Source organism: Rhea americana, unplaced genomic scaffold, assembly GCF_003343005.1.
Source record: "Rhea americana isolate MKP2758 unplaced genomic scaffold, rheAme1 scaffold_220, whole genome shotgun sequence".
Lineage (NCBI taxonomy): Eukaryota > Metazoa > Chordata > Aves > Rheiformes > Rheidae > Rhea > Rhea americana.
This window is the reverse complement of record NW_028186330.1, coordinates 288,927-302,042: the sequence shown is the minus strand read 5'-3', so window position 1 is coordinate 302,042 and position 13,116 is coordinate 288,927. Positions and strand designations below refer to the sequence as shown.

The following is a 13,116-nucleotide window of genomic DNA, read 5'->3' as shown; positions in this document are numbered from 1 at the left end:
TCTAACTATATTAGATTCCCTAATGAAGGGATGGATTTTCAACAATGCTGGATTAATATAAAAACATGTATGGTATGGTAATGTGTTCTGGTATCTTGATTTTATTTGTCCATTTCTGTGTTGCTCAGGCATCAGTTATGAGTCCTTTCCTGGCTTGAGATATTTTATATTAGACCTGAGATATTACACAGAGCACACTACTTTGCTTAAGTCCATCTCTAGTTCCAATTTCCTTCTGTAAATGGAAAAAGATTGGCAAAAAGAGTCTTGCAGACCATGTAACAGTTTTTGATTTTGTTTTTATTTGTGGCACTAACAGACATCAATATTTTACAATATATAATATACAGACATATTAAATGCAGATGGCTAAATATTCTCTTGCTTTCAACATTACATAGCTGTATGTTTTTAAATTTCAGCTCCAAAAAAACGCTACCTCCACTCTGGTCTGCAATTATAAAAATGTAAATGTACAAACTTCCTCTTCTTGAGTTTATGATATAGGAAATGTGAAAAAGCATTTTGATCTGTCCTTTTTAAGTTAATCATTGCAATTTAACAAAATATTTTCAGAATATGTACAACCACAGCTACCAAAGTAGTTAACCATTTGAAAAAGAAGCTGCTATAAATCCTTGTGAGACAACACACAACAGCCGTGTGAACTGGAAACAAAGGGCTCGCTTGTGCACGACCTGACCAAGTGACAACGTCCTGGTTGCAGACGTAAACCACCTCCACTTCCTTTCACAGTGCAGGAATGATGAGTTCGAAATCTCGGACCACTACACAGTCCTCTACTCATAACCTTCACAGTTGCAAACAGAGATCCCTTAAGGTGTCTCASTATTTTTCAAGTGCTATGAATTTTACCAGGGTTCAGTATACCGTATTCTATACATCATACCCCATAAGCAACTTCAATAGACACACTGTCTCACATTTATTACTGATTGCCTGCTTTCTCAGATCTGCACCCGAGATACAAAGTTCACCTAATTACAAAAAAAACAATTATTCCAGCATATGGCAATTTAGGACTTTTGGAATATAACATAACTTTTCTCTTGTGATTAGCTTGTATAGATCTTTATTCTGTTTTTTCCCCTCTTACTACTTATAGCTCTTTTCCAAATCAAATAAGAAGYGAGTAAATAGTCTGAAATAGTTATGTACTTTTAACAACTTGAAATGAATATTACTATTCAGACAGCTAGCAAAAGTCTTTTAATTTTGCCCATAAATGCAATTAAGTATTAACAAAGGACTGCACAGTGTTTATACTCTTATTAACCTGCCAACAAGAATAGTTTATTGGCAACCTTAAATATTCAGAGGCAAAACACAATTCCTTGGCACAGAAGCTTTACAGCAGAGCAACATATTTTTCCCTTAGAACCATTATGCAGGAACACAAAAAACTAACTACAACTTATTTTGGCTTGCAGACGAGAGAATAAACTAAACTTCTTGATGTTTTTTTGCCACTTCAGACCTTGAAAGATGATTATGGGTGCATATGGGGTTAGATTTTCCAATTACCTGTTCTTTATACACAATTCAAACGAGCAGAGGGACCTATAACAAAGAAAAGCACATGATCATTCAAGATATTTTTAAACCTTCAACTGCTGACATTGTTAACCAAACATTCTCCTGCGGGGCTGTTTGCAAGCTCAGTCTCTTCTTCAGTTCTTTGAGACTTAAAGCTTATCTTTTTTTTCCAGCTATTTTAGTCTAATGAAAGGTACTATCCTTCCCTAAAAATCACACCCCTCATACATCCTTATACCATTACAGCTGCAGTAACATTATTACTAGAGTTTAGGTGATGTATTTTTTCTGTGAACTTCCTTCATTTTGTGGACTGAACACAAACCCTGGCTGTGAGTATGTAATACCTGACAGTCAAAATCTGTTCAACAYTGGTTAGCTGTCACTGGTCATACTAATCAATTGATGGGTACTTTGCTTCCTGATTGAACAAAAAAACTTCCATAGCCTCTGATACAGGAAAATACTTAAACTTATGTTCCTTCCTAGTCTTCAGTTCATCTAAGCATACAGTTAACTGTAAATACGTATGCTAGAGTGCTCTGCTCACTGAGCTTTGATTCTATCAGAGACACACACAATACAGGGACTACAAAAGCTAAAAAGGATCAATGTGTGTTTGATCAAGTTTAAACTTTTGGATTTTGGCCTTTGTATCCATGGAAGAAGCTTTATTTTTAGAGAAAAAATAGGTCACTATAAAAATTATTAGCAAGGTGAAGAGTTCAAATGAAATTTTATCTTTCAATTCAAATGGAGGAACAACATGCAAATGACTACCTTTCACTGTGCATGGGAACCAAATTCACTTTCTGGGCTCATTTGACTACCTGTATATCCAGCTTGGACAACCTTTTAGTGGGGCCTCCTTCTCCTGCTTCCAGCATACCAGTGCCAACATCAGCTGTGGCTCTGGGTCTGTAACTTCTGTCATTGCCTCTCAAACATTAATGATAAGAAATAGTATTTCTTCATTCACAATTATACATCCCTGCTTATATTAGAAGAGTGGTCCTCTGCTTGACAGAAAGGTACAAAACTTGGCCATGATCCCTAGAAAACACTGACCATGCCGTAATTCAGATCGATGCATTACTTGTTAGCAACCAACTTTGAATTATCCCAGCAGACAGCAGGGATTCATTGTAAAAGGTGCAGCAATTACCTTACTTGGCTCCTTTAACTGCCAACAGAATGATATACTGCATGCATCAAGAGTTCATGTGACTAAGTGCTGAATACTGGAATGACTGCTTGTGGATACTGTGATGGAGCCAAATTAATTTTAAAAATCATAGCAAATAAACATAAAAAGGCTGCTTAGATGTGTTCAGCTCTAATCTTAACTGGAAAACATGTGAAATCTGTAGAGTCTTTCTTGCATGTACCATTAAAAAGTGGTCTACAGAAATTATTTTTCCATGATCAAAAGTCTGTTTTTTAGATATGTACCCTGCCTTCTCCACCTTGTGCAAACACATTCCCCTGCAGTATTTCTACCAAATCCCTGGGTACAATTCTACCTAAGATGAGTAGCTGACATATAAGCAAAGACAACTTTTATAGCTTCTCTTTGTTTGGTAAGATTTTCAATCCTGCATGGGCTTGTGCTGCAACTATACCTACAGCTAGACATCTAACAGGTYATTTGCATGTCTAGTTTTCTTTTTTCCACAGATAAAGCTGGTAAAACCCAAGCCAAGTTACATAGACACAAAAAATTCACAAGCAATTATATACACAGAATTTCAGAAATCTAGCTGGATTCTTGTGTGTTTTCAGAAACAGAAACAAAAAAATTAAAAAAGAAATGAGTATATGAAATTGTGACARAAGTTGCTTTACACAGTTTAAATGAAACATTAGATCACTTTTAACATGAGAAGCTCAAATGACAGAACTCTGACTTGAGTTTTGCCCACTAAAACCAGCCTAAAAGTTGGTCTCAGCTCAGCTCTTTATTTCCTAGACGAAGTGATTACCCTCTGTAGACAGCGTGGCTGGGAAGCAGATGCCTCGTGAGCAAGGCGTGCCCATTTCTGAAGATGGTTAACCATCAAAGGCATTAGGGCAGCCATCCTGGTGGCTTCACTTGATGATGACTCTCTGACTTACTGTTAAACTTCGGATGTGTTAAACTTGTGCCAGGTTCCTGATCAGACCATAGTGAGAATGAAGAAAAGGGCTATTTCCCATGTATTGCAAGGTCTTTTCCAGCTCAGTAAGGCCATCACTTTGCAGTAAGAGCCTCYATTCCCTTTGGGTACGATCTTTAACCAAACCACCTTCTGGTGGGTCTCTGAAATGCACTGCACTGGGGATGAACCATGTTACTGAGCAGGCCCAGCTGGGCTTGGCACCCACAAGAATTTTCCTTCAGGAGCCTGTGGACAGCAACAGCATGCAATAAAACAGAAGCCGCTTCTTCAAAACAAAGTGTGATTTATTTGCCAAAACAGGCACAGCACTCCGAGAAATGGATTAAAGAACAGCCAAGAGTCCTATGCACATACTGTCTTACCTATACTTGGCATTTCCCTCAAATATGCATTTTTGCTCTAGTTTGTTTTGGGTGACCCAATTACAGCCTTTCTGGGGCAGATCCGGACTCTCAGCAAGGTTGGGTCAGCCTGCAGCAACTTCTCTCCTCCCTTCCTGCACAGTGGATCTTTCAACCTTAAAGTTCATGACTTTAGCAAACAGCTGTGTAATCAGGGGTGGAGTGGAGGAGTTGCCTTTTCACAGATATTAATAGAGCCCAAATGTTTGTTGGGATGCTCCTTATCTGGGCAATTGGTTGCTTTTCATGTTTGGTTCCCCTGACAGTCCCGTTTAATCTACTTCCATTGCAAATAACCCCTCACAAATAAGCACAAACTGAGTCATACATAACTAAGCAATGAAAATCTTTCCCAGTTCTCCACAATATTAGCTAACTAAATTACTTCACCATCAGAAGCCCTTGTTCCAGAAAACTTCCTGAAGACTATGGTGAGAAAAACATGCAATTAAAGGACTTAACTATCTAGTCTGCTATCTAGTTGTTGCAACCAAAATCTAAGAGGCAGCCTAGTCAAAAAATGGCTCTGGGCTTACACCTCCACATCAGGACATCATGSATCTTTGACAGAGGAAGTAAAATGAAGAAAAATGTTTGCTTTGATTCTGGCACAAAACCACACATAAGCCACTGTCTACCAAAAACTCAGCACTCTTTGCAGACATGTTCTGCAGCTGTAAAGGAAGAAAACCATGATATGCAGGTATCATATGTTCTCCTCTACCAAGTCATCTTTTGTTGTCAAAAGGTGTCCAACTGCAGAAAAAAACAGAAATTGGCTCTCATTTAACACAGTAAGCTAGGAGGAATACTAATACACACTGGATAGAAGCTCTGAGAAATCTGACAACATTTTACTTTTATCAATGTTATAGGGCATAGGATCTCAGATGTCAGAATGATATGATGCCTTTGGCATATACAAGACTTAGCCTGCATATCTAATATAATGAAGGACAGCACAATAATAAGAACTTGCTCTGTCTTTGGACAAAATGCCTCTCTTACTTTCATAAAAGACAGGCAAGAAAAGATGCACTCTTTTGTCATCTCAATGTCAAATCTACTGAAAACTACTCCATTTTGAAAATGAAAGAAGACAGGCACAGTATTTAGCAGAATGTATATCAAGCTCACTTTCATAAATTGCAACGACTATCCAACTGTTTCAGGATGAATCCCCAAAGGAAGTGATAAAGACTTGTTTTAATGAGTAGAGCTGTGCCCCCCCCCCCCCCCCCGAGACTTCTACAACAGTTACTCAGTTGGAGGTTCTCACTATTTGGAATTTGAAAAGATCTAGAAAACAAAGAACTGCATGGGGTATTCTTGCATGCACAAATCTACTTTATTTTTTTTTCTGTAAATTGGTGAAGCTGAGAAAGAAAATCTGACCCGGAATGTTATCTCTTCAGAAGTTGTAGTCTTCTATTTGTATACTACAGATTTGCATAATATAACTTTTTTCACACACACAACTGCACATCCTCATTTCTGTTTCCATGTTAATTCGAAATTTCTCTGAAAAACTCATTTGTTTGTACAATTGGTAATGCCGTGGAACTTCTAGTGTACCAGAAACAAGATCTTTTTACCTATTTTTTTATTTTGAAATTGTTTTTCTATTTTGAATTGTTTTAAAGAGGACAAGCAAGCAAGGTTAAAGCCTATTTACACATTTACAGTTGGCATCAGCTAAATCATGTGTTGAGAAAACTCCATCTGTTTTTGTACATTCCCTGAAGTCCCTGGATCAAAGTCCATTCTTAGATACTACAGTATAACATTAAGATGACGCCACTGAGGCAAATTGGTTGGTTCTCTTTCACGAAAAGTGAGAAGTAACTGAAGGTTAGGGAGAACAGAATCTTGACTGAGAAGATAAAYTAACTTACTCCAAAAAACCAGCACAGATAACTGAGCAAGAATGGTATTAAGCCATCTAGGATTTGGTTTACCAATAGTTGACCACAAATGAGAAACACACATCATCCAATTGATAAAATTCAGGTAGACATTAAAAGGATCTCACAGTTTTACTGACAGCTCTCAGCATGTGCCATCTAAGATTAAGTGTTAGGAATCAAAGTCTACAACACACTACTGAAACTAGGAGGGAGTATTTATCTCTAGTTTGCTTCAGGTTTGTGGAAACAGGAAAAGGAAATGGCTAGGAGAACCATGGGTATCATATCTGACCTTTCCTTGTCTAAAGGATATCCAGTATTATCTCAGATTCATGAGRATGGCAAAGGGCATGAAAATGTTTTCTGAAATCGTATTAATGCTCTTAATGTTCTCTTTTAAAAGAGCTAAGTATTGGTATATTCATAAGGTTGCACGTACGCACAAGCAAGTTTAAGTCTTCTAAAAGAGGAGAAGCACCCTTTCAAAAATGTGTTTTAATAGCTGTCCAAAGACGTGAAATACACTCCTGATCTTTGGTTCAGCTAGAGAAAACACAGTACRTTCACCTTCTCACAGTGACAGAAAGAAAAGAAACGCATGGCTAAGAGCTTACAAACAGCTCCCGGAGCAGCACAGCAAGCTCAGGCTATTCCATCCAAAAGGCTGCAAATATAAAAGCATGTTTACCTTTTTTAACTTTGCTGCTCCAGCACCGGAGCGAATGGCCTCCATTAGGGCTTGCCTTGCCACAGCAGGGTCAGCGGCAGCAGGGGCAGAGGATTTCAGAGCTGCTGCCGATGGCGGGGCAGGAGGTGGTGGTGGCGGCACAGGGGGCGGTGGGATACAAAGCTGTTCTTCCCGAGGGTCTTCTGCTTTTTGCAAGGACAGTTCTGCATTCCTAAAACTCTGCAGCTCTTCAGAGGCCACTGAGGAGATCTGTCGATGATGCAGTTGAAAGGTAGTGATTAATATCAAAGCATGACTAAACCGTAATTATTTGACATTTGATGCTTTTAATTTCAGTTCCCCAATTTCACTTTGCTTGAATGATATAAAGTATGTAGAACTTTTGTTTGCTCATAGGGCTGAACATCTGTTACTACTCACTCACATCATTCAGCCAGGCTGATTACCAGCATCAAGGATTTGGCATTGACTCTCTCTCAGAAACTCAATCTCTATTTACTGTGAGCTCCAGCATCCTGTAACTCTTCTTGGCATCTAAGGTAACAGACGGAGAGCTGGACTTGGTATTCATTTGGAAAAAACCACAAAGATTTTTGGAATCAGCAAGATGTATCAAGGCTGCAGCAGCCACCCAGAAATCTTGTTACTTTTAGCAGTCTGGGCTGCACAGAAATAATCTCAGATGAGAGTGAGGCTCTTCTAGAGCTGTGCTTTTAGGACCTGGCTTCATTAAAAAAAAAGGCAAAAAAACAAAGAAACCCAACCAAACCCTGTTGTTAAATCTGAAGTTTCCAGCCACACTAAAAAGAAACAGGACCAGAGAGAACTATGTGAAAGCATATAGCACAAAACCAATTGGTTGCTATTACAAGAGGGTTTCTGTGGAATTTYTGAACCTGAAATTCCTGCATGAAACTTACATGAAAATTTATTTTTGTTTAAGTGAATGGAAGGAGAGAAGGCAATTGTTCACACAAAGTCATATTTTCCTCCAGCTGCCTCAACAAATCTTTTTGTTGTTAACAATATTACCAGTAATAATCATGATAAAGTCTCAGCAATTAAAATGATTTGGAAAGCATTATGAAATTTAGTATCACGTGGCAAATGGGAGTTTTACCAGTAAATGTAGTACCATGCCTTCTTCAGAGAAACTGAGGCACAATACCTCTCTAGTGAAAAATGAAAGGATTTATTCTCCCATCAAGCAACCCAAATCCAGAGAGCTCCTACACTCTGTTCCCTCACTATATATACAAATATATGGGAATGAAATCATGCCAGATAAGACATAAAATGACATTGAAGGGACAGCCCTTCCATCACAGCACATCTACATTCAGCCCCGTACACACACAGACATGGTGCTTTAACTAGCACAGGTGACATGGTGTGAAAAAGAAACGTACGGTTTCTAAGCAACTTCATTTAAAATGATACTAAAAGCTTTTTTTTTTTGCTGGAGGAAAGTATTCCAAAAAGTCTCTGTGATAAAATAACACCACTTCATTCTCAGAGCCTCTTTCACACAGATTTACATTTATGCCAAATGAATGCAAAATGCAATTAAGTATGTGTGAAGATGGCTACAGCACATCCTTGATCAAGAGGCTGCTGATCCTTCACTGCCTCTGCTAGCACATTCTGCTCTCAAGCTCAGAGAAAGCTGTATCCTACCTGCAGGAGGGGCAGCAAGATACTCAGAATTGCTTTGAAGGAAAGAGTAATGCCCTAACACAGAAAAGAGACACCTCCAATCTTTTGCCAGCTATCTGGATGTGTTAATGGCCTGAGTCATTGCATGAGGGAAATGGGGGACTCCTTGCCAAATACACATCCTTGGCTTGACTAGTGAACCGAGGGAAAGCTAAGGCTAGAACAATGCAGGCTTTGGCTATTAGGGATAGGAGATGCTTTAATAATTAGGTCAACTCTTCAGACAGAAGGAATCGTCCTGCTGCAGTTTGAGTTTTTCCATCGATGTCCATTACTTGCATACAGTTTGCATGCACCTAACTCATGAAGCATGGATGAAGAAGTCACAATGTGTTTTTAGGGGGAACTGGGATTAGATGTATACAATAGGTAATGCAAATAACCTAACTGCATACTCTTAAAGTGCAAAAACCAACACCTAAATACATGAAACTGATGCTAGCTGGTGCCTTCCACGTACATTCTCTTTAATTCACTTGGATTTCTCCACGGTTCGTTCTCAGCTACAAGTATGCAATTTCAAAGAGAGTAACTTCTGTAGCAGAGAACAGAACCTGACCCACTGTATTATCTGTGCAAGTCAGATTTGGTTTTATATCACAATACTTTCTCCTAAGCTTTCCTCTCTGCAGGACAACTTCAGTTTGCATAATTTCACGTTTATACAAAGCTTTCAGTAAGAAAAGACTGCATTAGATCACTGATCATCTTTATTTCTTACCTTTTTCAGCTTTGAGGTGCCACTGTGGCCTCTGATTGCTGCCAGCAGGGCTGAGCGCTCATTCTCCGGCTCAGCATACAAAGGTTTCTTGTGGCTTCCATTCAATGCACTGTCTGAAATCTAGAATATAAAACCAATAAACTTATTAGATATTTACTTAGAGACAGTTTGGAAACACTACTGAAAGCATTTTTAGTGCTTGTACCAGTGCTTGCATTCACAAACTACGAAGACTGATCAGTCTGTCTTCTTTCAGGCCTGCTTTTACAACCCTTACTCACCCTGACTGGTAAGGACAGACGCAGACTCCAGTTAGCAATGTTATATGTACAGATGCAGGCTCACATCCCTTGAGCATTAGTGACAAATTAGTATCACCAAATTAACACAAAATGTGTTTTTCTTTCCTTTACAGATATTTACAAGTTTTCTCTACATAGTATGTTCCTATTTTTAGATAACATAAGAGAAATGTGTGTTAGGCTCTTCAGCTAACCTCAATTATCTCTCCTTTAAGCTGTATCTTTGCACCCTCTGCCTCTCCTAGTTAGTGCAGCTGCAATAGCACTGCATAACATATAGGACATGCAGCATAACCAGTGGCTTGGTGTGCATTTTGCCATGGTAAATTTTTCAAATGCTATGTGTAGTCCAGCGCACCAGCAGCTGGACCAATTATAAAACAGCTGGTGTCAGAATATAGGCTTCTGTGGGCTGCACAGGCTGAATGAAGCCTCCACTTTACCTTTCTGAGTTTCTCCTTCCCCCCTCCTGTTTGGATGGCTTCCATCAGGGCACTGTGCAGGGACGTATCTTTTGGGATTGGTTTCTGGACAACTGGTTTGAACTTCTTCTTTGGTCCAAAGATGTTGGTCTGGACATCTGGACATTGGTTGTCCAGCTCACTGACAGCATTAGTARCCAAACCGTCGTGTTTGTCCTCCCGTTCTGACTCCGTGTGATTGTTTGCGGTTGCACAATTTAACTCAGGTGATGCTTTAAAACAACTAGCTTGTACACTTTTAGCTGGAGGCCATTTACTTGCTCGCAAAGATGAGCTGGAAAAGGGTGGGACGACCTGGAGATCAGGAGACTTGAGAGATGGCGCCGAATTACTGTGGTTCAAAGTCTCGTATTTCTGGTCAAATAAAAGATGTGTCTTTTTCTCTACTATACTTTGTTTGCTGTTCAAATTGTGATCATCTTCTGCAGTGTTGTTATCCTTTGAAGAGGATTTAGTAAGTGGGACACTGGCATTCTTTTTATAGAAAGTAGGAGGAGCTGCTTGATTTGGAGCCCTGATGTTAACTATTTTGTTTTCCACTCCAGAATTATCACCAGGTGTAAACCTGTGGGATGCTTTTAAACTAGAAGTAAAAATATTTGAAAGTGGTTCTCTTGTTTCTGCTGAATCTGTTTCCATAGGGCTGCATTTGGCCACAATAACACACCTCTTTGGGAAAAGTTCTCCTTCAGTTTTAACCTCTCCTGCCCCATGCTGATCTTCTTCTTTCTCATGATATTCTGTGGAGTCCGACTTAAAGGTAGGTAGGTTGATGTGTTTTGCAATGGCAGAGGCAACGTATTGACTTGAAGTTCTCCTATGCGGCTTTAGAAATGGAAGCTCTATCTTGTCCTTATTAATGGTTGGGGCCATTAATGGTTTTACCTGAGACTGTGTGACTGAGAGAGGTGTTTTGGTCTTTTCATTCTCAAACTGTTTTTCAGCTACCTGGGAAGTAACAGTTTGTGGTGCTACAGGTTTTGGTGCTACAAGACAGACAGGTTTGTGTTCCTGTTTTATAGTAAAGGATTTAGAGTTTGTGGTGACTGCTGACCTTTTAAGGAGATGCTCAGCAGAGTCATCACTTTGCTTGTCCATAGAACTTGACCTCCAGAACGCCTTTACTTTCCCAATAGGAATTTCCTCACTTTCACCAGTACCGAAAGTAGTAGTATCTGACGTGTTCTTAGGGCCACTAGCATTTGGGCTTATAAGATTGCCTAGTTCATCTATTTTAATGGCACCAGTGGAAAGAGAAACTCCTCTATCAAAATGCTTTATTTCAGGTTTGGGAGGAACAATTTTAAAGGTCGTCAAACCCATTTTAGGTTCGTAATTTGTTCCTGAATTCTGGGCGCGATGACACCATATTGGTGTTGAAGGGATTTCTTCTACTTTCTCTTCATATTTTTTTGCCAGTGGCTGCTTGATTTCTATTTCTGATTTACTTTTTTTCAGAGGTCTTTCCCTGTTACTACATTCCTTAAATGGATTTTTTTTCTCTTTTGCTGTACTGATTTCGTTTGTGGCCTTGGAGTGAGATGGAATCAGCTTAGATTTATATTCCTCAGACTTCACGTTATGTTTAGGAGGGGGGTCTAGTCCTGAGTTCTTTTCACTTCTTTTTTCAAAGGAAGACGTGAGAGATTCAAACATATCTCTCCTCTGTTCCACAGGCAAGTGATCAAATTCATTTTCAGAAGGTTGCCCRTGTATTAAGTCCTTGGATATACACACAGATCTACCACCTATATGCCCCTTATCAAAGGAACCTGCGTTGTTGTTTTTATTTGTCAAGTTCCCTATATTAACAGAGTCAGTTGAAGCATTTTCTGAACCCCTTGTCTCTTGATCTCCAGCAGACCTAGGGAAGTTAACTTCTGCATCATCATCTATGACTGTTACTGGAACAGAAAAGGTAACATCTYGGGCAACCTCCGCTTTTCTTGTATGCGGGCTCAACACTTCAGTAATATAGTCGGAGTCAGAGTTGCTTGTGTCATCCACTGCTGCAAAATACACACACAAAAGTACATGCAGGTAATATTTAGGCAATATCACTTTAAACTACACAAACAGCTAATGCAAACTAATCCAGATCAGATATTTGAGTTCCAGTAAAACTAATAGGAATACACACACACACACACACACACACACATGCCTGTATTACACAAAAAAGAAAGATCTGGGTCCTTCTGCTGTCTGGTTGCTGATTAGGATCAGGCAAATATTCCTCGGTCCTCCTGCTTCAGCCAGTGGGAAACATACAAATGCAGCTGAAAGCAGAATTTAATCTATTGTTCATACCTTATCTTTGACTAACTTCTCCCAGTGATAAACATTTCACCACATGACTCCAAAGGAGAAACATTTCTGAGAAAGAGCAAGCAGCTCCAAATTATGTTTCCCAGAGCTGGTCAGTAATAACAACCCAGCTGAAGGATTTCCTCGAGCAAGCACACAAAGAAACAGAACTTGTATTTTTCCCTGCATTCTTTTCACCCTTCGTTACCAACGACCCCAGAAGCTTCACTGTGCAGGAAGCTTAACTCCTCTCTCAAATTTGCTGGTAAAAATCGAGGGTTATGAGATAAAATGTGAAGAAATTGCAATGTTAAGAGTACTCAGAGAAATTAAATCAGAAGCAAGTCCACTGTAAAAGTACTAAAACAAAGATGTTTAAAAAAGTATTCAACATCAGTCAGTGACAAATAGTGAAGCATTGCCATTAACACTAGGCAAGAGAGAAGAATGATACTGTTTTGTGATGACTTATCTCTTTCCACTGTTCTGGTCAGTATTTTCAATTTTAAAGTTAAAAGTACAAAGCAGCTAATGCAGAGGAGGCACTGGGTACAAAACCCCCTTCTCCACTTCATTAGGACAAAATACAAACCAGAAGCATTATTCATAAAACGTAGTGAAGTTTCACGGAGGTCAATGGAAGTGTACCAAATTTGGCCCATAAAACATTCCCATAAACTGCTCTTCRTTTCATTCTGGCAGCAGRCATTGAAATATAACGACGGTCTGATACAGCAGCCCCCCAAACACCCACTACAAGCGTATAAAGGGTGGCTTGCTCCAGACGCAAGGTGAAAGCAATCTCTGTGGGGAGCCCACCTTCTGCCTCCGAGCCACGAGCTGTTCCAGCAACCTTAGTGAGAAACGGGCGGATGT

The 13,116-nt window shown here is 39.4% G+C and overlaps 1 protein-coding gene across 6 annotated transcripts in view; it reads right to left on the bottom strand.

Moving 5' to 3' along the window:
- Window positions 1–279: 279 nt before the first annotated feature.
- The window catches only part of COBL (cordon-bleu WH2 repeat protein), a 158,541-nt gene continuing 145,704 nt past the window's right edge, over window positions 280–13,116 (bottom strand). For all 6 annotated transcript variants that reach the window (XM_085305456.1, XM_085305457.1, XM_085305461.1 and 3 more), the window contains 4 exons: window positions 9,895–11,942; window positions 9,150–9,269; window positions 6,713–6,961; window positions 280–1,581 (listed from right to left, as the gene is read on the bottom strand). In XM_085305456.1, coding sequence (XP_085161582.1) covers window positions 1,564–1,581; window positions 6,713–6,961; window positions 9,150–9,269; window positions 9,895–11,942 — 2,435 coding nt within the window. In that variant the 3' untranslated portion in view covers window positions 280–1,563. The remainder of the gene's footprint in view (window positions 1,582–6,712; window positions 6,962–9,149; window positions 9,270–9,894; window positions 11,943–13,116) is intronic.